General features: G+C 43.8%; 5 protein-coding genes across 5 annotated transcripts; 2 read left to right on the top strand and 3 right to left on the bottom strand.

Annotated features, from left to right (window-relative positions):
• The first annotated feature begins 145 nt into the window (after positions 1 to 145).
• On the top strand, positions 146 to 2,935 carry LOC6548927 (cysteine--tRNA ligase, cytoplasmic). The gene is made up of 6 exons (XM_001975378.3): positions 146 to 435; positions 500 to 989; positions 1,046 to 1,732; positions 1,792 to 1,936; positions 1,999 to 2,597; positions 2,657 to 2,935. The coding sequence occupies exons 1-6, from the start codon at positions 257 to 259 to the stop codon at positions 2,780 to 2,782; spliced, it is 2,226 nt and encodes a 741-aa protein (XP_001975414.1). The 5' UTR covers positions 146 to 256; the 3' UTR covers positions 2,783 to 2,935.
• A 23-nt stretch (positions 2,936 to 2,958) lies between these two features.
• Positions 2,959 to 5,719, bottom strand: LOC6548926 (exostosin-2). The gene is made up of 3 exons (XM_001975377.3): positions 4,144 to 5,719; positions 3,922 to 4,081; positions 2,959 to 3,866 (listed from the first exon to the last, which is right to left on the bottom strand). Exons 1-3 carry the CDS (start codon positions 5,633 to 5,635, stop codon positions 3,365 to 3,367), a joined length of 2,154 nt encoding a protein of 717 aa, XP_001975413.1. The 5' UTR covers positions 5,636 to 5,719; the 3' UTR covers positions 2,959 to 3,364.
• A 75-nt stretch (positions 5,720 to 5,794) lies between these two features.
• Positions 5,795 to 6,784, bottom strand: LOC6548925 (ATP synthase subunit s, mitochondrial). The gene has a single exon (XM_001975376.3). The coding sequence runs from the start codon at positions 6,608 to 6,610 to the stop codon at positions 6,002 to 6,004; it is 609 nt and encodes a 202-aa protein (XP_001975412.1). The 5' UTR covers positions 6,611 to 6,784; the 3' UTR covers positions 5,795 to 6,001.
• A 509-nt stretch (positions 6,785 to 7,293) lies between these two features.
• LOC6548923 (leucine-rich repeats and immunoglobulin-like domains protein 1) lies at positions 7,294 to 26,166 on the top strand. Its single transcript, XM_026979938.1, has 9 exons — positions 7,294 to 8,265; positions 20,992 to 22,003; positions 22,483 to 22,554; positions 22,620 to 22,829; positions 22,892 to 23,035; positions 23,100 to 23,923; positions 23,983 to 24,339; positions 24,400 to 24,681; positions 24,742 to 26,166. The coding sequence occupies exons 2-9, from the start codon at positions 21,132 to 21,134 to the stop codon at positions 25,875 to 25,877; spliced, it is 3,897 nt and encodes a 1,298-aa protein (XP_026835739.1). The 5' UTR covers positions 7,294 to 8,265; positions 20,992 to 21,131; the 3' UTR covers positions 25,878 to 26,166.
• On the bottom strand, positions 14,207 to 15,399 carry LOC6548924. The gene is made up of 2 exons (XM_001975375.3): positions 14,322 to 15,399; positions 14,207 to 14,247 (listed from the first exon to the last, which is right to left on the bottom strand). The coding sequence occupies exons 1-2, from the start codon at positions 15,381 to 15,383 to the stop codon at positions 14,224 to 14,226; spliced, it is 1,086 nt and encodes a 361-aa protein (XP_001975411.3). The 5' UTR covers positions 15,384 to 15,399; the 3' UTR covers positions 14,207 to 14,223.
• Positions 26,167 to 26,398: the final 232 nt, after the last annotated feature.

Consider the following 26,398-nt stretch of genomic DNA (forward strand, 5'->3'; position numbering starts at 1 on the left):
CAGATATGCAGAAATGTTTCAATAAGATCGAAAACGTATTGCAATAAAAGTACTTTCCTTAAAAGTTCATTTTTTGTTTTTTAAAAATAAAAACCGTTAGAAACCCGTGCAATACCAAGTCAGTGTGGCAACTCCCTGCGGCGCTGCCACCTGCCGACAGCCAGCTGTTGCTCACAAGCTGATGAAACTTTGCCGCATTTGCAAGTGCAGAAGCGACTGACTGTTTATACGTGCGCAGATATAGAACGAAAAGATAATGTCGAAACGTGGGCAACCGGCGTGGCAAGCTCCCAAGGCGGCGGATCGGCCGAAACTGAAGCTGTTTAACAGCCTCACGCGGCAGAAGGAGGACTTCGTGCCGCTGGACGGGAATAATGTAACGTGGTATAGCTGCGGACCCACCGTCTACGATGCCTCCCACATGGGGCATGCCAGGTGGGTTGGACGCCACATCAGCATTAGGGCATATAATCTTATCTTCCCCATACGTACTACACAGGTCTTACATTTCCTTCGACATTCTGCGGCGCATTCTGTCCGACTACTTTGGCTACAACATCCACTATGTGATGAACATTACGGACATCGACGATAAGATCATAAGGCGTGCGCGGCAGAATCATCTCTTCGAGGCGTACGCTGTTGAGGCGGAGAAGCTGCCCCTGGATGAGCTGCTGGGTCAGCAAAAGGAGGTGCTGCAACGGTTTCAGGATACATGCGCCAAGAATACAGATCCCGATAAGAAGATTATGCTCGACAAGACCCTGCAGCGGATGAACGATGCTGTGGAGGCCCTGACCAAGGCAGTTGGCAAGGGCGAGGAGCATGATATCTCCGAGAAGCGGCTGCTCTACCTAAACGAAGCCAAGGACCCAATCTCCGACTGGTTGGACTCCCTAAAGGGCGCCCAGATCAATGATAATGCAGTATTTGAGGCACTGCCACGCTACTGGGAAGACCAGTTCCACAACGACATGAAATCGCTGAATGTGAGTCATTGCAGTACTAACAAAAATGAATCATTTGCTAAGTTCATTCCTTACAGATTCTCCCGCCAGATGTTTTAACTCGGGTTTCGGAGTATGTGCCACAAATCGTCACCTTCATTCAAAAGATTATCGACAACGGCTTGGCCTATGCAGCCAACAACTCCGTTTACTTCGATGTAAATGGCTTTGACAAGAGGGAAAAGCATCATTATGCTAAGTTGGTGCCAGAAGCATATGGCGATACCAAGTCCCTCCAAGAAGGAGAAGGCGATCTGTCCGTCGCAGAGGATCGGCTTTCCGAGAAGCGTTCTGCCAATGACTTTGCCTTGTGGAAGGCAAGCAAAGCCGGCGAACCCTGGTGGGATAGCCCTTGGGGCAAGGGTCGTCCAGGCTGGCACATCGAGTGCTCGGCCATGGCCTCGGATATCTTTGGGCCCACGTTTGATATACACACCGGCGGCGTGGACTTAAAGTTCCCCCATCACGACAACGAGCTGGCCCAATCGGAGGCCGCTTTCAACGAGGCGGAGTGGGTTAAGTACTTCCTGCACACGGGTCACCTAACCATCGCTGGCTGCAAGATGTCCAAGTCGCTGAAGAACTTTGTCACTATCCAGGAGGCTCTGAAGAAGCACTCCGCCACCCAGCTGCGACTGGCGTTCCTGCTGCACTCGTGGAAGGATACTCTTGACTACTCAGAAAACACCATGGAAATGGCCACCCAATACGAAAAGTTCCTCAATGTAAGATAGAGTAGAGTTGAGTTTATTTATGTTTTTGACCTAGCCTTTGTTTGTTGCAGGAGTTCTTCCTGAATGTCAAGGATCTGACGCGGCATGTGCTGTCCGAAGAACCCCGCCGGCAGTTTGATGCCTGGACAGAAGTTGAGGCCGCGTTGCAGAAGAAATTCTCCAATTCACAGGTCCAAGTACATGCTGCTTTGTGTGGTGAGTATTCAGAAAATGGATATACATTTATATAAGTTTATAATGTTGCTCTATCTATTCAGACAACATTGATACGCGCAGCGCCCTTGACGCCATTCGTGAGCTGGTATCCGCGTCTAATGTCTACATTCGCGACAATAAGACTAGACTCAACAGTCTGCTTCTCCGAAACGTGGCCACATATATTACGGATCTGTTGCATGTGTTTGGCGCAATATCTGGTCCTCGCGGTGGCATTGGGTTCCCCGTCACTGGTGGCTCGGGAGCACAAGCTGCCGGCGCGGATTTAGAGACTACGGTTTTGCCTTACGTTCAATCGCTAGCTGAATTCCGTAACTTGGTGCGGGAGCAAGCCAAAACCCTGAAGGCCTTCGACATCCTGAAGCTCTGCGATGATCTACGCGACAATGTGCTGCCAAATTTGGGTGTGCGGCTGGAGGACAAGGATGGTGGAAAGTATGCCGTGAAGCTGGTCGACCGCGACTCACTTTTAAAAGAACGGGAGGCTAAGCTGGCCGCCGAAGCGGAGAAGGCAGCTGAAAAGGAGCGCAAGAAGCAGGCGGCTGCGGAGGCTGCTGCGGCCAAAGAAGCCCAGCGACGTGTGAATCCCAAGGAAATGTTCATTGGCGAAACCGAAAAGTACTCAGCATTCGACGAAAACGTGAGTTTTATTAAACCACTTAAATCAGAAATCAGTAAACATTTTAATACTGTTTGTAGGGCCTTCCCACTCACGACAAGGAGGGCAAAGAAGTCAGCAAAGGACAGGTCAAGAAGCTGCAGAAGCTCCAACAGCAGCAGGAACAGCGTTACAAAGAGTATTTGGCATCAATTAAAGAAGCCTGAAACCTAAGATCAGAGCCACCATGTTAATGATATTAGCATTTATCCGATTCAAAACCTTACAGCGCACCTTAATAGTTACCATTTAGTTAATGCAAGAGATTTCAGTTTCCAGCTTGAAGCAATCCATCTAATAAAATTATTTTTTCTACGATATTGGTATTTAAATTTGTATTTACAGGCCAGTTTCAGTTTTTGAAATTATTGATTTAAAATCAAAATTAAGTCTACATTTAAGCTGCCAACAAGACGACCTATAACTATAATAATAACTAATAATAAGTCCAAAGAACGGACGGTAAATCAATTAATTGTTCTAAAGTATATGGAAACTATTCACATGGATTAATGAGTACCAATGAGAAGTCAAAAATAAAACCGGACCTGCCTCCATTAGTTATCTCCATCACATCTAAATGACAAAATTAATATTCTAAGCGAGATCCAGATAATTTGGCCTCTGGTATTGCTATGCTATAATCCACTCCAACATTAGATTTCCATTAGAGTTGAGCGCTATCCCCACAAGTCTTTGGTATATCTGCATAGGTTCCTCTGGAATGTTCTACTCAACGTTTAGGATCCTTATAAGCTGCCAATGTCATTGTAGCGCTTCAACTTGTCCGGGAAATTGTCCCTGAACAACACAGGGTCCGCTCTGAACTCCACCGTACGGAGTGGCATGCGGCCGTAGATTTTGGAGAAGCGATCAATGCAAGCCGAACGTTCCCGCATGTGATTCAGATCGGCGGAAAGCATTTCCGTATTGGTGCACTCCGGGCACTTAAACTTCTTTCGAGGGGTAACCTTGATGGGAGGATTGTTGGTGATGTTGGCCACCAAAAAGTTCATGGCAATGTCTTCGCAGTTCATGTGCTCATCCACCCAATCCTTAATATCCCCTGGCATGGCATGTGTGTACATGTGACTCCAGTATTTGTGATGGAAAGCAGCACCTGTCAGAACCATTGATATCTGATTCGTCCACTCCGATTCGTAGTGCCAGCGCATTGTAACATTTTCCCAAACATGAATTCGACTGGGAAAGCCCACAATGTGATCGGGAAACTCTCGCCAAACTTCATATCTATAAAAGAAAAGAGATTAGCCGTGAAAGATCTTCAATTACCGCTTATATTTACCCAAAATCCAACTCATCAGTGGTCAGCATTATGATGTCGTCGTCTATGGTTAAAATAGCTTCCGTTTCGATTTCGGGATATGGATAAAAACGATTGGATAGCTTGTTCTCTTTGGTTTGCCGAATTTTCAAGGGCTTCGATATAGATGGAAAGGTGGATACTATTAAATGAATATAAGGGATTATTACTAATATTGCGATAAAGGACTTTTGATTAACTCACGGTGTGGAGGAGACTTTTTCTGATTATTCCAAATCACCAAAATGCTTTGCAATGATGGCACCACAGCAAGCTTCTGAATCAGCAGGAAGAGACTCTCCACGCGATCGTAGGTAAGGATGACGGCGGTGAAGCCCTGTGACTTTGGTGCCAGCGAGGGAAGGAAAAGGGGATTGAAAGTGGAACGGGCGTTGGTGTCAATGGTATTCCACTGGCGACTGCTTCGGGCTCGTAGAGGAAAGATCCGACTCTCCAGCACCTCAAGAGCAGTTAGTGTCACAGTTTTCAGATCCTTGAAGTACTTGGAAAACAACCACTGCACTTGCTTCTGCATTTCAACTATCTTAACACTCGATATTGCTTTTAGCTTTTGCATTACGGAATGCAGTTCGTTTTCGCGTATACGAACGGAGGCCAGAGACCAATCAATCACATCTTCAAAGGGTAGCACATAGTTGTCCACGGCAATAACGGGAATACAGTGCTGAGACATAATCTCCACCAGATCGGGTTGACCCATGCGAAGACTGCGACCTAGCAGGCAAAATTTACCGCGAGACAGCAGCCGAGGATACTCCAGCGATTTGTGGTGCTGCGACAAAGGGCAGCGCATTTTGAGATCCAAGCTCTCGCAGGCTCCCAAAAGAAGCAACTGCTCGCTGTTGGCCAGAGATATTTCCCTCAGAGTCCTTAGAAAGCGCGGAAGTATGTTCAGCTGGGCTACTACCAATAGAAACTTCCTCTGGGCCGTCGCATGTGCATGTTGTCGCACCAAGCGTGGACTCCACACAGGAATGGCGACATCAAAGCCCGGCCGATAAGACCAAGAGTCAAAGCCACCGCCAAAAATGATGGCATTATCCGTATTTACGTCCAGCACAGGGTTATAGGATGGAGCTCCGCCGGGCAGCATGTTAAAGATGATGTGGTTGGCTCCACGATCCCAGAAGTCTAAGGAAGCCAAGGCAGCGCCCGCCAAGTGCTTGTCAAAGACATTCTGGTTCAGCAGATCCAAGCTGGGCAGAAAGAGGCACGCCTCGTTCGGATTGGAGGTGTAGTAGCGACTCTTGAGCACCGCCTCCAGTATCTGGAAGTACTCGCTGGACAGGGTGGTGGCCGTTTTGTAGCTCTGTTCGTCAACAAACTCCTGCAGCGGATAGATGTAGACCTTAAGGCGGTCGTGCTCGCATTTGTAGATGTTCAGGCAGTCCCAGAAGGTGCAGTTGACATTCCGCGCCCGCTGTTCGGCCTCAGCATTTACGGCGACCTCCTGGATGTGCTCCAGGTCGAGGATCAGCGTCTGCGAGTCCCTTTTCCCGTGGAAGAATCCATCTCGCGGGCTGCTTGAGAGATCCCACAGCAGGAAACCCGCGCAGAGGGCCACAATCACCAGAAGCCCGTAGGTCAGGCAGTTAAGTATTTGTTCCCTGGGATTGGTGTGCGATATGGCCCGTGACTGGGTCACAAAACTCAGCAGATTCTTTATTTTCGTCATTTTATTGCAATTTTCACATATTGTCCTTATTCACTTTTTCCAAAGATAGCAAGACCGTATTGGGGCAACGGAAAATGCTGATATGGCAGTGTTGGTCATGGACCGTTTGTAATATAAGCAAATACACTTATGAATCGATAAATAAAAAATATAATACATCATGTTTCAATAAATATATTTATGAGATGAAGGAGAGTTTTTAATTGTATAACATTCTATTTGAGCGCTTATAACTATTAAAATAAAAGAACACATTGCCAATTTTTTCCCAGTGTGCAAGCCTCAGCTTTCAAGCTTTTCTCAACACTGCAAAAGGTTTTATTGACAACATTGGACCAAACCAATAAGTTCATCATCTGGTGGGCATTACTCTTTGGTCTTCAGAGTAATGCCCATTTTGGTAGCCTTGATATCGCAGCTGGGAAGCTGTTTCTTCAGACTGGCGGCTACGGCCTCCATGTTCTTTACGAAAATCATGTCAAATATGAGCAGTTGTCGCAGATTCTTTAGCTCACCGATCACAGCAAGGCCGGAATCTGTGATGTTATAACAACCGGAGACCTGGAGTCGCTGCAGGGAGCTGCTGATGTGATGCAGTCCCTCCAAACCCTCGTTCTCCAAGTGCTTGCAATTGTGGAATATGACTGTGTCGATATTCCTGCAGTCCTTCAGGTGCTCCAGTCCTATTTTCATGATTGACGAATTTGACGCGTCCACCACTTTGATGGAGAACTTTGTGTTTTCTCCAGGCAACGAGTTGTAATCCTTCCACAGCCTGGAGGGAGCCTCCACAAATCGCACTCCGCCTCCGTTTTTAATAATCCATTCGGCGCACAGACGGTTGGCACCCACTTTTGAGAGCCGTTCCGCGTCCACCTGGTTGAAGGCAACAGCCACATAGCCCCAAATGCCTCGCTGATCCTTGGGATCCCTAGCGAGCAGCTGTGTTATCCTGGGCAGCTTATTTAATAACATTTTGGCGATAAGCGGATCAGCTGGGCCCGTCCGTTGTTTTGCAACACTATATTGTGGGATGCCAGTTTGTCAATTTGGAAAGAATTAAAACGTTTTCATACTGAAACTTCATTTTGCTTAACTAATTTCATGAATATTGGTGAACTTGACAATAATTGCATTGCAGAGTGAAGCCACAGCATCTACAAAATGTACAAAAATGTATATGAACATAATGAAAGGAACATAAAAGACCGTTACATTACTTGCCGGCAAAAGAAGTGTATTTTGCAGCACTGTTTATGAAGTGCATCGGGTCGGGAATCAAATACTACACATTGATTAAAAAATTTCTAAATAACTTTAAATTTAATAAATAAATGCAGTTATTCAAGTGCTGAGAAGAAGGTGCATCTTTAAGTTATGTGTCAAAATCATTAATGATTATTTAGTACCTTTTTTGTGGTTATTTTTAGTACGTTTTCACCGCGCATAAGTAGTTAGTATCTTTTGTGTGGTTATTTTTAGCACGTTTCCACCGCTCATAAGTATTTAGTACCTTTTGTGTGGTTATTTTTAGTACGTTTCCACCGCGCATAAGTAGTTAGTATCTTTTGTGTGGTTATTTTTAGTACGTTTCCACCGTTCATTAGTATTTAGTACCTTTTGTGTGGTTATTTTTAGTACGTTTCCACCGCACATAAGTATATCTGCACGCTGCATCCACGGTCAGTCTGTGTTCAATTTTCACGGCGAGCAGTCCGTTCGTGCGCGTTAGTGCTGCAATCAATTAATTGAAAACAAGATCGGGGTAAATAACTTTGGTGAATGATCAAAGCGTGCGCCGCCACACAGCCAATACGAATCGGTTTCCGTGCGCCTATTGCAAAGTGCTCTGGTAAAATCCACAGAAGTTCTTGCGTGCGAGCGACAGAGATAGCGTGTGTGAACATAAAATCACGGCAATAACAAAAAAAAAACGTAAAAGAAACAACATACATATGCTTGTGGTAACTATTAAAACGGCAACGAGCCTTTGTTTAATGCGCCTGATAAGTGAACAAATCGCGGTTTTAGAACAAAATTGAGAGAGGCAGCAAACAAAGTAGCAACAAATAATCCCTCCCCGCCTCTTCTCTTCTCCATCAAAAATCACGCATTACGTCCGCTGTTGTTGTTGTTCTTGTCAATAAGTGCGCGGGTGTGCGTGCACGTGTGTGTGTGTGAGCTTGCCGCCACCGCAATTGAGGAAAAATACACCAATACATAGGCGGCAAATAAAAATAAGCTGTGCATGTGTACGTGCGCGCAGTGACGTCGCCGTTTAGAATCGAACGTGTTAAAGTGAGGAATAAACAACAAGCGGAATTCGGATTTGGATTTGGACTCGGAATAGGAATCGGAATCGAGAATCATCAACATCAACATCATCGACGCAAGAGATAGACAAACAAAACAGACAGCCAAACATTTGTACATTTCCTTCGCACATCGGCGCATATGTGTGTATATGCGACGTACGTAATAGTTTGCCGCCGCAGACATTAGGGCTCTGTTCTGTCTCTCCCGCTCGCTCTCTCTCTGTCGCCGTCACCGTCACCATCTCGCTCGCGCCCGCTTGTTTACACAAACGCCCACATCCCCCGCCCATCACCGTTCGCCGTCACTTTGAATAGGTAAGTAAATGCCGCATTCCGCCGCCTAATTAAGTTACCAATTGAGTTTCGCCGAATTGAACGTTCACTCTGTTGGTCTCTGTATAGTTACAATAGGTATAATTCTATAATATAGCTGCTTTAATGGTTGCAGTGCAACTTAAATAGGTTTATTATACGCAGATATGTATGTAAATACATGTAGGTAGTAATTAGCACAGAATATATAAATCCAATATAACTAAATTCTCTAAATAATCTTCATCTTACCCATTCTACAAGTTATTGTCCAGAATTAAAGAGAGTCTAGTCCAATGTTTCCAGTGCAGTTCCAGAAATAGTTTCCAGAAATCGTTGAGGTCACACAGTTTCGCCTGTATATCGTACATATCTGTAGTTCTATTCTGAACTCCCGAGGCACCCAGCGGGTTCTATGCAAAAGATGAATGATATACCGGGTCTGGCCATGTTAGATGATAAATGGCGTGCTATATTAAATGATTTATTTTGCTGGAGCCCCCGAAGCCCTCGCTCGAGTTCATTGTGCCCCCCGTGCTCCCGCGATCGCTAATCTGTGGTATCTCACATTCAGATTTGTGGCGCAGATTGGAGTCGGAGGTAAATGTTGAATATGTTGAATAGTAAATGGCTGGCAGCCCAGAACACGCGCCCAAAAAGCCGCAGAGATCGCAACAAAAGAGGCCCGGACAATTTAAGATTGGAAGCGGGCAGCTAAATTCCATCAATCAATTTGAAAACATGAGAAACACTGTGAAAATGATCAACAACACGTTGTGGAAGCGATGTGATCTTTGTCTACTTCCAGTCCAAAGGGTTCAATTAAAGTTACCCAAGCTTGTTGAGCACTCTGTAATATATAGACTAGCTCTGTTTCTGTAGTTTTACAATTCTGCGAAAATATAATATAATGAGTATCGGGCGGATATGCCCAACGTTTTTATTTCGTTATTATCCACAAGCTATTCACATGCTGAGTCAACTGACATTTCCTCAATAGCACAAACAGTTCGGAGATTGATTTTAATGGCATTCGCATTCGTGTACGTTGGTTTTTTCGCTGGAACTAATCGTGGAATAATCATTTCATTTCCACTGCCTCTAATAACTTTCCAGCGGCAATTTCTAAAAAGAAACAATGTTTTACACATTCTACTTTATTGTTTCAGCGCTGTGCCAGTTATTCTACGCCCAGTTGGTTGGCTATTGAATTATTTTTTTTTATATAGATACTGTTTTTTCCCGTTTTCTAATTAGTTATAATTACACTTAATGCAATTTAGTTATGAGGTTCTGTTTCTGTGCCCACATTCGTGAGCTCCTCAGATGGCTGTTCGTGCCGTTTCCATTTTTGCATTTATACATTTTAACATTGATGGGGGATTTTATGATTAGTGCAACTAGTTCGTGTTGTTGCATCTGACTGCTCTTTCTGTTACAAGGGCCGTCTAAAATCTGTCGAAGGAGGGGGAGGTGGGGGAGGCAAAACGATTAGGTACACAAAAGCCCCATCGGACACCAGGCGTCGATGCAATTTGTATTTGTAAGATTTTACTTGGCCCGATAAGCAAGTCCAAGCAGCAGGAATTTCCCCAACTCTTTGGGTTTTGGGTTGCATGGCCCCTGGAACAGGGAAATATCGAGATTATTTGGTCATAAGGCGGTTCCCCTCGTTTTTGCACTAATGGTTCTTGAGATAGGCCTTTCTACTTTGCATAATGTATTTAATAGAGAAAGGGGTACATGGGGTATCCTTTGAAATACAGTGATATACCAAACCAATAGTTAAGATATTCTAAGTCCGTCAGCTTATGCAAAACTCCCTTGAAGATATACTGCTTTGCAGCTCTTTTTACAACTCACAATTAGCAAGTAGGAGAAGCCAAAGTGAATCCAAAGCTTAGATTCAGTACCTGAGCATAATATATTATTATGAAACCGCCTGGGCAAAGCGAGGTGTGAATTCTAGCTAAATTCAGTATCACCTTCGCATCATATGCATATGAGCTGTGCAATTTCAGCCGTAGATTACATCAGGTGGTCTCATAAATAAATGCATTTAATGCTCCGCTGGGTCGCACGTACTGGATGGGGTTCCTGGATTGGCCCTGGATCTGCATGGGATGGGTCTGGATGGGCTGGTGTTCGGCTGGCCCTGGGGAACTGGCCAGAGACCTGACCATGGCATGTCGCTTGTCTCACGAAAGCATCTCGCAGTGATGGAGTCGAGTCGGTGGAGGAAGCTATGGCCATAGCTGCAGCTCTGTGCACCGGCCGGCTCCTCATCATTAGCAGTTTGAAATGCACTCGAAGTGTGGTGCAAGATCGGAGATGTCGGGGCTGCGAGGGTATCCAATTATTTCAGCATTTTATGGCGTAAATTTCCTTAAACCCAAGCCATTTTTCACCTGAAACGAATCGCGGCCAGCGCACACCAAAAAGAAACCCAAGCAGAATAACGTATTCCCCCAGTCTCCTCAGAAAAGGAGAGGAGCACAGCTCCACGGCAGCTACAAATCTTAAAAAGGCATCAAGATTATTGCGCAGAAAAATTCTTTTCTTCACACCTCGGCCAGACAACCCAACGTCGTCGTCGTCGTCTTCACTCCTCAAAGGCCTGGCATGAAAAAAAAGAAATAAACGAAACAAAAAATGAAAAATGAACAAAAAACTAAACAGAATAAGAAACTCAAAGAATTAAATGCGACTTCAAAGAAAGGTAAAACGGCAAGCGGAGCACTGACAAGAAATATGGTCAAAACGAAGCTACGAGGTCCAACACCACCAACAATGGACATCATGTGCAACAACAATAAAAACCAATTTAAGCCGACGTTCAAGCAGGCGGCTTAAAGTGTGTGGCAGGAGTGTGGGGCATGCACCATGGCGTACAGAGAGAAAAACACACCTATGTATGTATTTAGTGACTGATTTTTGCTTAGCTCGATATGAAATTCGGTATGGAAAGAGCAATTGTAACTTGCTTATAGCTTGAATTGTCTGTATACAAAAAAATGAAGACAGAATACCCCCTCTAAGATCTATGTTCTCTTATCTACGTATGAGATATTAAGCAAGGAGTTAGAGAATTAGTGTATTAGAGATTGAATTTGGTATGTGGAGTGCGATTGGAACCACAAATTATGCTTTTAGATGAAAAAAGTATATATTTCTACCAATAAAGATCTGCATTTATGCACTGCGCTGGCACCCGTGCACATTTTTCCCAGTGTACATATAGTGTGGTGTGCGGAGGATTCCTCGTGGGTCTACCTTCTTGTCGGCTTTCGTTTAACTGACGTCCCAAACACCACAGAAAGGGCTACAGCAACAACAGCAACGAAGGCAACGCATACACACAATCAGTTTCAGAAATCAGATTCGGTTCGAAGTTGAATAGTTCTGCTGCTCGGAATTATGTGTACGTACGTATGTCTTGTGGCTACGTGCGGGGTATGGGGGTATCTTTGTCACTGCTGCGATCTATGCTGGCACTATCTGCTTGTCTGTGCGGTTGTGTGTGCAACGTGCACAGCTGTAACTTTGAATTAGGGATATGTCTTGGGTTTTCGACCCGACTTGGATCACTTTTCAGAGAGGAAACCAAACATGTTAAAGTCAATTTTGGAAAAAGGGTTTTTCGGTCATATGCAAATGGAACCTAGTCTGGTTTCAAAGGGATGTCATTAAGAGATCCCAAAGATAGGATCGGTATGGGAAATATCCATTTAAACAAGTTCACATTAAACTTAAGGAAATGGAAAAGAAGTAATATTCCCTAATTTATTTACTTTCTTCAAGAAAATCGTATCTTTTGTGTCACGCTTATTCAGTTAATCTCATTCATAGAAAACTGCACCGCTGAATAGTTTATTATTCTACAATGCATTCAGATTTTAAGAATGAACAAAAGCCGGGATTAAAGGACATTCCTGAAGAGTCAAGCTCATGCTCTATTATTCTATTATTATCTATCCCAAGTACTTTTCACCTTTCCCACAGACACGCAAACCCTCCTAACTCAGAATTTCCAATTCCCAAAGTGGCAGAAACTCCAAAAGGGGGCAACACAATCCGCTCGAATGCATTGAGAGGAAAAACCCGAAGCGAATCCCAATCAAAAGACCCTTCTTTGCGAGAAACAGATGCTCCGTTCTAACACGCACACATTCGAATAGCCCCTACACATATATAAATTCGTATGTATACGTATATAAGTATATTTGACCGATCATATCCAGTAACAATGCAAGTGAAATCCCAGAATCCCTTCCTCTTTGTTGTTGCATCTCTTGCTCCGTCTTTGGAAAACGAGGCCCAATCCAGTTTTCTGTTCTGTTCTGTTCTCAGTTTTTCTGCTCCGTAGCTCCCTGCAGATCTTGAGTTGATTTCGTTTTGGCTTTTTGGGTTCCTGGAGTTTTTTGAGAATTTCGTGCCTGGGCCGTTTTTGTTGCTGTTGTTATTGCCTTTTGTGTTTTTATTTTTTCTTCACACCTTCGAAAAGGCAGGCCAAACTGAAATTTCAACGTTGACTGCAAATCCAATTCAATTCCCAATGGCGGCCCCACTGCAGGAGAGTGTGCAAGCGGGATGGCCGAAGGCGGCAGAGCGAGAGCGCGATACGAGGTGGGGGGATATTCTTCCCACAGCCGGTTTTTGGTGTTGGTGTCGCGCTTGGTTTTCTCACTTGGCCCGATCCAAAGCCGCTGGCCTTTTGTATTTCGTGGGCAGCGTTCTGGGACCACAACGGCTGACAGCTCCAAACTGTGGGTCTTTTTTATTGTTTTGTTTTTTAAATTTCATACCAGGTACTTGAGGAGTACGAGGGCATACGATATCTTTATCGTAATATTATTTATATAAAAGGCAGCTATAGCTAGCTCAGCTACTGAGCTGCAAAACACCAAGCTTAGGATCTTATATTATCTGTAAGTATGTTACGTACAGGTCATCAGAAAGTCGATCTCATGTGCCATACCAACGTTCGTTATGTGTAAGACTTCTTAAGCAGGATCGTTTTTTCTTTTTTCCTTCGCTGCGTTAAGATCCCTTGACAGTCGGCTCAATGTGAGCATTTTTCTTTCTTTCTCGCCTGCTTTATTTTCCATTTTTTGCTTTATTTTGCATCTTGAATGGAATACAATTTGACATGCTTGGGATTTTCATGAGAGCACAAAAAATCGGAAATTATTGCCGCCGCAGATTAATTTTGAACGCGCTGCTTGAGCCTCTCCTCCTGCGGCTTTTCTGCTTTTATCTGATGCACAGATACAGATACAGATACTACATATACTCAAATATACGAGCAGCTTAAGTCGCGGGGATTACAAGTCGTCGTTTTGGTTCAAGGTGAGAGATCCAGCTTTGGACGTCACTCCTTCCAACGCCACACCAACTGGCGATACCAAGGTGTACTTCGCTAGTCCGACGAGGCCTTTCGAGTTTGACAAACACTGTAAAGCGTAAAAAAACGCGGTATCAGGGGCGATTTGTTTATTATCTGCCGCGATAACCGCGCATTTCGGAAGCTTGACTGTTTGTGTAAAAACTGTGCAAGTATGTCACTCGTTCTCAGGTGATATCATCCCCACCGATCACCTCGTAAGGGCTTTTCTGGGAAATCAACTGGTTGGTGCAGGATAAGATTAGCGCCAACAAAAATGGGAGAAAAAATCATACAAAAAGTCTATTTTTATATACTTATGATTTTATATTATAAATGTACATTGCAATAACCAATATAGATGCAAATAAATCTAAAATTGAAGTGGTTTTTGTTCACAAAAATTTTGTATTATAATATTTTATGGGCCAAATATATATTAATTGCCTTTACTTTAAGATACTCGCCGAACTCGACGAGTTCCCAGTTGTTGGTGTTTCCTCCAAGGAGCAGCACCAAGCTTCATATCATCAAAAATGTCATTTAGTCTATAAAGCTTTCCGTTTATGTCGGCGCACTCAAAGTATGTGATCAAACGCGGCCTGAGAAAGGTTTTAGAGTTGCAATTAGGACATGGACGACACACTTGATGTCGTGCGATTCTACGAGGCAATACCTTTCTAGAACTGTGCTTCTCCAGATTCTTTTTCAAATTGGCTTCCAAGGCCTGTTTCTTGAGTTTTGCTGCTTGAATTCGGGCACTTCGTCGTAATACGTTGGGTGGTTCTTTGACCCTTTCTGACTTATCTAATTTTTCCCAATCCACTACCATTTGAGAATTCGGTTTCTCCTGTTCCTTCTGCAAGTTCCTTTCCAATGACTGCTCCCCCTTGAGTTTTGCTTCCAGATTCCGAGCACTTCGTCGTAATGTCACGGGTGGCTCATCTAATTTTTTACACTCCTCTTCCGATGAATCAGTACTGCAGTTCTTTGATCGTCCTAGTCGACGTGGTCCAGCTCCACCTAATCTTCGGCGACTACTTTGGAGCTGCTGCTTTTGCTGTTGCTTCCGAAAAGCAACACCCAGCTCCATGTTCTCCAAGTAATCGCTGACCTTGGATGCCGATTCGGGGCCTACTGTACTCCTAGAACTTACTTTCTTTGAAATCTTTTTGAGACTCTCCTGTTCCTTGCCCATTTCTATTAAATTTTTCTTGGTATGGTCTGGAGTCCTAAGGGTAGAGGAGTTGGCATTCTTTTTGGGCCTTCCTCGCGGTCGCCGAGGTTTGTCAGTTTCCAATTTATGCTGTTGATTATTGGTATCGGCTTCCTTGGACATCATCTTGGGTCCTTCCATACGACTTGTAAAGGCCTCACATTGTCGAGGTTCCAAATTTTCGTCCGAATCATCAGCTATTTCTGTATTATTCTTAGCTGGTTGTCTTCGTGATTCGCGTTCAAATCTATTTGGATTGACAGGGTTCGAGAATTTGGTATCTTTTTTGGACTTCCTTGATTGAAGAGGCTTGGCAGTTACCGAATTAAGACGTTTTATTGGTTTAGGCTGTTGTTTTTTAAATGCTATCCCAGCTTCAACGTCCTCGAAAATATTGTATAGGCCATAAAGCTTGCCATTAATATCAGCGCAATTCAAGAACTTATTTTCAGGATCCACCATATCAAATTTTGCGTATCTATTAGATATACCCTTTGGATCGTTATACTCCGATTGTTTCATTTGTTGTTGATTCTTTGGGTGGTTCTTTTCGCTTCTTGTAAGAACTGGATTGTTAGAAAGCTCCTCATTAATTCTCGGACTACACCAATTGGTTAATTTAACTATGGGCTTACTCAGCTCTTTTATAGTGAATTCGGCTGCTTTCACATTTGTTGTCAAACTTTTTGGTACAAATTCATTGCTTTGTAAGTTGTTGTGTGATATATTCATTTCGATTGTTGTACAACTGACTGAAGTATACTATCCTATTTTTTGAAACTGATTTCAATAGCTACTGAGTTATATCCTAAATATTATTATTATACAAATCCGAAATTAAGCTAAATCAGGGATACAAACTATTTGAATTGCATAAACCTATAAGCAGAAATATTTTGCGTCTTGCACATTGAAAATATTTAGAGAAAAGCTTCTTAATGATCAGCGAGCATAAAGGAAAACCCACATTCACCTGACTGCTGGTCACCACACCCAAAATAAGGTAGATATGGGTATGGCTAGGACTCGATATTTGGCATATGATATCATATCTTATCAAAGAACACGAACAAAGGCGCAACAACAACACAAGCAGTTGTTGCGCTTTATTTATTCTTTATTTATGTGCCTTAGACCAATCAAGCAAAACGGTTTATCATTGAAGCGATAAAAAATACGTTAATTTATTATGCACACACACTAAGAAAAGCACTGACTGTGTGCATATACATACATGAAGAAACGGTTCGGAGCCGAAGAAAATAATAATAATAACAATAAATGTTTACTAATTGCGCGAAATTGAACTTGAAAATGTGAAATGAGTAAATCGCAAGTCAACAAACTTATGTAGTGAGTTCTTTGTCTGTTTGCCTGTAAAACGCTATTGGACTTACAAATCATAGTTGGTATCTAAAAAAATATTGTAGAAATTGGCTTGTATTTTATTAGAAACCAAAGTGTTAATTTAAATGTTACAAGATTAAATGTTGTTCCAGAGCTAAAATTCATTCGAAACATTCATTTTCTCACTCATAGTAAATGCTTGTTTCCATTTTATTTTAATTAGTTCATTCAAGTGATTTTACGCCAGAACGAAAGTTCAAGTGACTGCTGATTTGCGGTTGAGTTAACTCGGAAACTCGTCTCATTTTGGTCGGATTAACAGCAGAAAGTTGGCCGGCCTGTAAAATGAACAAAGCGCGCAATTATAAACTCTATTTTTTAGTTATTTAATTAGCGGACCCAGCCGGAGAGGCTGAAATAATACGAACGACGTCTCTCGTATCTAGAGTGGAAAATTAATGGCTACAAAATTAAATTTATTTTTGAAAAAAATGAGGGAAAAAGCGGAGGAGAGGCAAAAACAGCAACAACAACCGCAGCAGCAGCAACAACAAGAACAAGAGCAACGGACCTGGGCTGCCAGACAGCCTGGCAATTTTGTTTCTTATTGGATTTTTATACGAGCTTGCGAGCGTGTTTGTGTGTGTGTGCGTTAACGTAAGTGTGCGAAATTTATGTTGCTATTTGCGTCGCGATGGCTGCGCTGCCCACTGTGCTGCCTCTTATCATGGGTTCTGCCCGTTGTGGTTGTTGTAGTTGTTCTCATTTCTAGTTGGCTGCTGGCACGTTACCTAATTAGTTGCCGCAGACAGCGCGACGTTTTTACCTTTTAGCGGTACACGTACAAACACATTTACGTTTACGTATTTATTGTGTGGTGTGCGGCGGCTTTGACGTAACACATTACGACAATCGGGCAGCGACGTCGACGTCGACTGAACGCGATTTCCGTTCTCTGCCCACGCATATTGCACACATCACAACAGCGGAGGCAGCGCCGCAGCAGCGCAGTAAGCAGAGGCAGGGGCAGAGACGATAGAGAAAATTTAGCAGAAAGATACAAATACAAGCAACCGCAAATAAACACGCGACAAAGCGCAGCTTCAACGTTTTGTCTTCCTCTTGCTTCTGCATTCGGCTTTGTCTTTCCAACGGGCACAGTGGGGCAAAACAGTCAAGTTTCAGTTAAACTTATAAAGTAACGAAAATTCAACTTATGACCATTTAGTAAAGGTAATTTATATGAAGCCAAAGGGAAATAATAATTACATATTGTGTTAAATGTAATGTAATTTGAAAAGAATAAAAATTTACTATTTTCTTCTTATTGGAAGTGCAGTTTTACAGCTGTGTGTTATTGTTCTATACTTGCCATCTTGTACCACTGTGCCGTGGGTTTTGGCAGCATCGCGTCGCTTGAGTTGCAGCTGCTCGGCGACCCCACCTCACCCCACCCCACCCACTGCTTGCCACACCGCCACCTCCGCCCCCACTCCCATTTTTCACCTCAATTTTCCGACCGCCCACTGGCAGCGTTTTGGTTTATTCTCCTTTTGCTTTTTGACTCTGTTATTTTATTTTCTTTTTTTTGGCTTGGCTTTTTTATACTCACGCCAACGACAGCGAGAAGAAAAAACACTTGAACAAATGCAGCAGTCAGCTTATTCACAATGATATTGTGTATGGTATATTTTTATTCGTTTGGCAAAAGTAATAAACATCAGATAGAAAAACAAAATACACGGCAGACAAAATCATTTGGGCGAACCAAAACGCTTTCGCAAAAGAAAAATAAAAAATAAAAATAAAAAGCAGAAAACCGAAAACCGAAAACAAATCATGACAAAAAGCTGTGGGCGACAACAACAAGTCGAGTGAAAAAAAGCCAAGACAAAATTAACAATTTAAATGCTAAAATCCGAATCGACGGCTGAGCCAAAAGCCACTAAAAAGTAAGTCAAATAAAAATGCAGCCCAGGCATTTAGTGAAGTAAAATGCTAATAAAGAAGTAGATACTGTGTGTCTAGTATGCCCGACTGCACAGATACGATAATTATATAAACAACGAAAACTGATTGCCGATGTCGTTCCTAATGATCATCGCAAGATACAAACGTTGATCATGACTGTTTGGGATGTGTGTGGGATATGTGTGGCACATGCGTGTAGCATAAACATATGTGTATTTCCATCCACACTGTGGCCATTGTGTACATATATCAATGGGTGTATTATCATATCATCACCGCCAGCGGACAGGCGACAACGTGGACATTTTGTCGTTTTTATAAGAAGACAATACCCGGGGCCGAATTCGAACGTTATCTAATAAATTGTGAGGGAGTTGACAGCGGACGACTGACAAAAAAAAAAGAAGCAGAAAACTGAAAACATAAAACCGACTGAACACTGAGAAATTAAACAAAAAAACGGTGTTTGAAATCTGCATTTGGTCGTAAATATTGTTGTTGTCTGTAAGCTGTCCGAAAATGAGTTCAGAGTGAAAGCCCCTTCCCAAAAAAAAAAAAAAATGAAAAAGATGTGTGGGTTTTTCCCTCAAATCCCCCGACTTTTGTAAACAGAACTCTCTGGCTTATCAATATGCGAATTAGCCGATGATTATGCATGCAAATCGATTCAAAATGGTGGCACATCGGTGGGCAGAGGAAATTAGCGCTCTCTGCTGATTGGTGTGTGAAAATTGATCCACCAGATCGCCAGATAGCCCTCAAGATAGTGATTTAATGGCCCGCATCATGCTTAGGATGTTCGGGCCCGGCCTTCATCAAAGTGCTGATCGATAGGTGCGAAATCTGACTTATTGTTCGGATGATGATCGATAGCCTTAAGCCCGCTGAAACTGCCAAATTTGGGAGCTTACTTGGGATACATTTTAGTCCAAGATGCGTAGTTAATACCAAATGATGATTGTTAAGCATCTTTGGAACCTAGATGTTATCTGATATGCAAATATAAGTGTAAGCCTTCGAGGGAAGTATGAAATCATAGTTAGGGCGATGTGAAGTGTGCAATAGTTAAGTTTCCTATCTGTGTAATCATTTTTACCTTGGAACCTATGCCAGCTTATATGTACATATGTACACATCTAATAAGGCCAATTTCCTGAATCCCAAGGTAAACCCTTTGATTAGCTCCAGTTTTTACCACCTCAAATAAAACCATTTCTCTGGGGCAAGCACTTGCAGCCCCACCAAGAAGTGTGTATTTGCCCCGAGCGATCTGTACAAATATCAACAAATATAAACATTTTCCTCTGTAGATACCGCGATCGAAGACAGTGCAAACCTATTGATTAGATAATTGCAGAGGGCTCTAAAAAGGCACTAAATGTAGAGCGGGAAACGTGCGACAATCTTTGGAGATACAGATAGGAAGATAGGAAGAACTCCTCCATGAAATCGGGGCCAAGTCTTTGACAGAACTACTAATCAAAGCCTCTTCACTTCGGACACTTGAGGTTTTCCCCGGCCAACTAGTATGTAGCTATATACATACATATATAACTATATATAGGCATGGAGCTGTGAGAAATGTGGAGAAAACTCTTTGAAGAAAATCTTGAGACCAAAGTAAGCGGTTGTTTCTGCTCGTTTTGTTTGATTTTTTGTTGCCTCCGTTTGTGTGTTACTAAATTTGGTTGTCTGGGCATTTCTACGCAAGTGTCTGAATGTATCTGTATCTGTATTTGTAGCTGTAGCTATAGCTGTATCTGTAGCTATGTTTGCACCAGACCATTTTTAGTAGCCTGTCTATATATGTAGCATACTATATGGTATGGCATTGTATCTCGGTTGTAGCTCTGCTCAACTGCGGTAATTGCCGACTATTTTCTTTAATTCGTTTCCAGCTGTCCTTTTCTGTGGGTGTGTGTCTATATGGCTTGGCCTGGTGGGAAAGTGCTCCTCCAGCATCATTTCTGCTCCAGCATCCGGGGCACCAGAAAGGTGATAGCAGCGACCACAAACTGCGCAGCATTCGTACTTTATCTCTCCGCCGTACTGTCACCGAATTTGGCGAGCTTTGGTCCCATCGCAACGCCCTCCACATTTATGCAAAATAAAACCAGCGCACGCTGCACAATTCTGGAGCAAGATGAAGACATTACGTCTGATTTTTTAAATTCTGCATTCCGAATGTGGAGCCTCCGGGGGCCTCGTCTCACAGTCACTCGTGGCCGTCGCCACAGAAATGATCATAATGATGATGGCGATGATGTTTTGCTGTATTTGCAACCGGCAGAGCACTTGGTTTTATTTTGTTTTGTTTTCATTATAAAATCGTTGGCTCTGCGCGTTTTTTTCGCACAAAACATCCGGTCGTATTTTAATTTAATGAGTATAAATTCTCTGCTCGGCCAGAGACACTGGCACTTTCTGCACAATTATTATTTACATACATATATTTTATTTATAAAAGGCATTGGTTTAGTGTATGCTTACTCGGTAGGTTCTATGTTATGAAAAGCAGCAGGCATTAAATGTTTTAAATGGTTTCCTTTCATGTATTTTCCTTTTCCCCTAACACTTAAGCATTTATAAAATTATTTAGAAACTACTCCTCTGCCTAAAAAATTTCTTTTATTCGTATTTATATATTTATAAACATGATACCAAATTTCTTTCGAATGATCTATTTAATATTTTTAGTGGTAGGTCGGCAGTTAACTTGACTTAAACTTAGTTTATAGTTTGCTTAAACAAAGTTTATTAAGCAGTATAAACAAAAATCTGATCGTCTATTTCTTTCCCACTAATTTCAAAGGCACAATGCACGGAGTAACAGAATGCTCGGCTGGCGAAAGCGGCTTTCCAACACTGGCCGAGGGCGAGTGACGTTCGCTGGAAATAACGGCGCTTTCTTACTGCCGCTTGAAAATCATCGAATTTAACAAAAGTCGCAAAATGCACGTTTCAGCCATAAAAGGCCGACAACCGAGGGAGTCGAATGATGATAGCCCCATGGTCATTAGTAATCATCGAATCTGCAACATCAAAACGAGTGGCAATGGCAAGTTTTTAATGTCGTGGAGTCGACGTCGGCGGCGTAACAACAACAATAATAGCAGCAGCAACAACAATGCTGCAGCTAAAAGTCGCAGTATTGATAATTGCACTTATTCTACAACCAATGATTTCAATAAAGTCAATAAATTGCTGCTAATTACGTACATGCTGCTGATAACAGCGGCCACAATTTGTCAAAGCGCCGCCCAGTCGCCGTCATCATCGAATGGCGGTGGAGTGGGAGGATCCGGCTCCAGTGGGGCATCCCCACTGAGTGCACTGCTCAAATCTGGTGGCGCTTCCTACAATCAGCAGTTGCCGCAACAGCAGCTCTTCGCCATGCTGACCAGGAATGGCGGAGGATCGTCGGACCAAAGATCCACGAGTGGTGGTAACAGAGGCTACACAAATGCCCGGCAGCACTTCATGGCCCTCAGCGAGGATTACTCGGATGCGGATGTGGACGAGGAGGATATGGCTGCATTGCACTACCCACTGGCTGCCTCGCATCCACCGGCTGGCGTACAGGCCTCCTCCTCCGGCATTTCCATCCAATCCGGATCGCTGGAGACAAATGGCTTCGTGGCCGACGATGGTGGGCAGTACGAGCATGCTCAGAAAGCACTGGAGGCTGCTGCAGCGGCGGCCAAGGCCAGTAATAAGTACAACATCGACTGCCCCAAGGACTGCAAGTGCCTCAATGTCCTCTTCGACTGCGACAAACTGCATCTGGAACGGGTGCCCGTCTTGCCCAGCTACGTGCAAACTCTGTAAGTACAAATGGAGGAGGAAATTTCAATAATGCTTATCAGGCAGATCTCCACAAATACTATTGAATGGAAAGGAATATTTGCTTAGTTCGCTAGTCTTTTTTCTTATGCAAAAACTTCCAATAGTTCTCCATTTTCTCAGAAATATAGAAACTGTTTGGTGGAGTTTGGAATTATTTAGATCCATAAATTCCTGGGGGATGAAATGGCGAGCCACCCCCATCAGATACTCTGCGAATATAAATTACAGAGTGGCACAACCCTCTACATCGACATTTGCCCTCAATTTTACCATTATTATTTGGGGGGTTGCGATTTTATCGTTGCGCTTTTAATCAATTTAATGCATGGCGAAATTATGCAAACGTCGCTCGGTTTTTATCAGTAGCTTTGCATCGATAATTGGGACATAATTGAGGTGCATTGGGCAAGCCAAGGATTTTACAAATGGCATAAATTCATTTTTATCTTTTTCGCAGGCATCTGGCTAACAACAAACTGAACGACACAACCGTCCTGGATATACGTAATCTGTCGAATTTGACAAAAGTGTAAGTGATGCTGAAGTTGATCAAGATAATACTTTTAAACTAATTACATTTTACATTCATTTTAGTTCATTGAAGAGGAATTTATTGGAGGTGATCCCGAAATTCATAGGCCTCAGTGGTCTGAAACACTTGGTATTGGCCAACAATCATATAACCAGCATCTCCAGCGAGGCGCTGGCAGCTTTGCCATTGCTGAGAACGCTGGATCTGTCCAGGAATCAGTTGCACACCATTGAGCTTAACTCTTTTCCGAAGCCAAATAGCCTAGTTCACTTGTAAGTCTTTCTAATGTTCCTTAATGCAGGCAATTATTTACTTCTTCGCCTTTCACCCACAGAATACTCAGTTTTAACGAGATAACCAATGTGAATGAGCACTCGTTTGCGGCTCTAAATAACCTTACAGACCTCGAACTGAATAATAATCGCTTAAGCACTCTTCCCATAAGGGTGTTTAAAAATCTGAACCGACTGAAGAAACTGTAAGTTACTAAAAAAACAAATTTTTAACATCGCCTACACAGTTTTTACTTCACATTTCTGCAGGGCTCTCAACTTCAATCAACTGGAGATAAACTGGTCCACGTTCCGTGGCCTGGAATCGATGAAAAATCTTCAACTGAAGTCCAATAAAATCCGTGCGCTGCAGGACGGCGTCTTCTATGTGATGCATAACATCGAGACCATTGATCTGGCCATGAACCAGATCAGTTCACTATCCCGCCAGGGTCTCTTCAATCTGACAAAGTTGCGACACCTCAACCTGTCGTTTAATGCCATTTCGCGCATTGAGGTTGACACCTGGGAGTTCACTCAGTCGCTGGAAGTGCTGGATCTGTCGAACAATGCAATCAACGAGTTCAAGCCCCAACATTTGGACTGCCTACATCGCCTGAAAACGCTCAACCTAGCCCACAACCGATTGCAGTATCTGCAGGAAAACACCTTTGATTGTGTAAAAAACCTTGAGGAGTTGAATCTGCGTCGCAATCGCCTGTCCTGGATCATTGAGGACCAGAGTGCAGCGGCTCCGTTTAAAGCGCTCCGAAAACTGCGACGCTTGGATTTGCATGGCAATAATCTAAAGCAGATCAGCAGTAAGGCGATGAGTGGTCTCAACAACCTGGAGATACTCAATCTCGGTTCCAATGCCCTGGCCAGCATTCAGGTCAACGCTTTTGAGCACATGCTTCGCCTAAATAAATTGGTTTTTAAATCGCTTAACTTCATCTGCGACTGCGATTTGATTTGGTTCCAGCAGTGGCTGAAGAATCGCTTTCCCCAGCCGGCAGAACATGCGGTGTGTGGCTATCCGGAGCATCTACTAGATCGGCATTTAAAGTCAATGAGCAGTTCGGAGTTGGTGTGTGGTAAGTGTAATTTTGTCTTCGATATTCGGATTACTAACTAGTGTATTTCTTTCCTTAAGTGGACTCCCCAAAACCGAGAGTGGAACAGGAACCGGACGACATGCTGGCCGTGAATGGAGCTAACATCACTCTGGAATGTATTGCCAGTTCGCCGACAGCGGCATCGCTGGCCGCCGCCGATGAGCTGAAGATCAAATGGCGCCACGACAACCAGCACGTCCAGGAGCGACCGGCTGTGCACGACGGTGCCAGCACGGAGACGCAGATCCGCCATGACCTGAGCACCAATCAGACCTCCATCTATGGCTATCTTAGGCTCACGAATGTGACCTACGAAAGCGCTGGACGCTATCAGTGCGTGGTATCGAATGCCTTTGGCACCACTTATGCACAGAAGTTTAAGATATCTATAGGAAGTACGATCACTCTTCGCTTTTGCCATCTATCTATATTAATAATCATATCTACATCCCCAGTTCATCCCACCTTTTTGCAAGTGCCCTCGAATCTCACCTTGGACGCTGGCGAAATGGCTCGATTGGTCTGCTCGGCCAGTGGTGATCCCACACCAGAGATAGCTCTACAAAAGTTCGGCGGCAGTGAGTTTCCAGCGGCAACCGAGCGTCGACTGCAAGTGATCCGCGAGGAAAACGCTTTCTTGATAACCAACGCTAAGCCCAGCGACTCTGGAATTTACACGTGCACTGCGTTAAGTGCTGCGGGCGAGATAAAGGTCAACGCAACGCTGGTGGTAAATGGTATGTTCCTTGAAGCTTTTAATTTCGTTCTTCACTAATGTTTCTTCTTTTTAAATGCAGACAAACCGCAGCCCAGCATTCCTTTAGTGCACCAGGAGGTGGTTGTGGGGCGCACATGTGTGTTGCAGTGCCTCAGTGAAACGGCCAATGCTGATTTTGAGCTGGAACATCCGCACCGCGAGTGGTTCAAGGAGAACAAACCGATACACATTTCGCCAACAGCTCCCGACGGAGATCGATACTATTTTTCAAACAACAAGGAACTGCTTGTGATTCTGAATGCCCAGTCCAACGACGCCGGACGCTTCCGCTGTGAGATAACAGACAACTCGCGAACGTTTACGCTGCAGTCGGAGCTGGTAGTGGTCAAGGAGAATCTTAACTGGGACGTCTTGCTGACGGGCATAATCACACTAACCGTCATATGTGTCGTGGTGGACTGTTGCATCATTTGGTGCACCCTACGCTATCAAAAGAAGAAACTGCGCATGAGCCTGGCTGCCGAGAGACTGGCGGCTCGTACGCAGGCTAGTCTCCATTCTACTCTGGACAAGGATCACACGCAACTAACCACACTCAATCGTACACAGCTCCGGCCACACCAGTCACAGCTGGTTCTAGATGTACTTCCCACGCAGCAGCAGACGCAGTTACGCCCGCGAAGCCTTGCGGATCTAGGCTGTAGCAATAGCGAGGTGAACCTCAGCCGCCTCATCGTGACAACAACCCCGTCTTACGAACAGCGCTGCCTGGAGCAGGGACTGACCCTGAGCTATCTGCGTCAGACGGATTTGGAGGCCCAGCAGGATCATTTGTCCAGCAAGGACTCGGGCACGGGCTCGGATGCGGCGGTGAAACGCAGTCTGGAAGACTTTGTGGTGGCCTTGCCCAGGCATAAGCATCACACCGACGACGAGGAGGAGGAGGAGGATGAAGACAACGACTTGCAGTACGCACCCACAAGGGCTCTTGGCATCTCCGAGTACGACGACATGGAGCTGTACGAGCTGAATCATGCTGCAGCCGAGCAGCAGCATTTCCTGCAGAACAACAATCACAACTACGACGGTGGCGGGGGTGGCGATGCTGGTGGGGTCAACGAAATGGTGCCTAAGGTGCTTCCCCGCAAATGCAGCGCTGGACCCAGCGGCAGCAACTACAACTCCATCCAAAAGTGCACTACTGTGGACATTTGAGCGGAAGTTTAACCAAATGAGCAGGATGATCAGGATCATATACCAAAAACTGTGGAGGCTGCACCGTACGCCCACCGCAGCCCGCCCCCAAAACGAACACAAAGACTGTTTAACTCGTAATTATAATTCTTAGATGAGTGGTCCAGACTTGACTGGCCACGACCATAGAGCAGGCGGCCTTATTGATGCCTTTGCTAAGGAAATAGGACAGCTAGAGAAACATACCAGTGTCTTCGTAATTTATGAAATGAATCGTTACAATCGATTATCATTAACTTGTAATGCATAATATTATCGTACATGTATATTTATAATTTTCTTTCGCTTGTGATATTATTTATTATTTTGATTGCCCGAGTTTTAGACGTAATATATTCACCTCTGTATATATCACTTAGGGTTTAATTGTAGTTGGTATCGGTTTCGTATGTCGAAACACACTCGTTGATAAATGATTGCCAGAAAATCGGCTATGACAGCTCCAAATGAGTGGGAGTGTACCTTAGAAGAATAATTTGCAG

Source organism: Drosophila erecta, unplaced genomic scaffold (assembly GCF_003286155.1).
Source record: "Drosophila erecta strain 14021-0224.00,06,07 unplaced genomic scaffold, DereRS2 tig00000092-arrow-pilon, whole genome shotgun sequence".
Classification (NCBI taxonomy): domain Eukaryota; kingdom Metazoa; phylum Arthropoda; class Insecta; order Diptera; family Drosophilidae; genus Drosophila; species Drosophila erecta.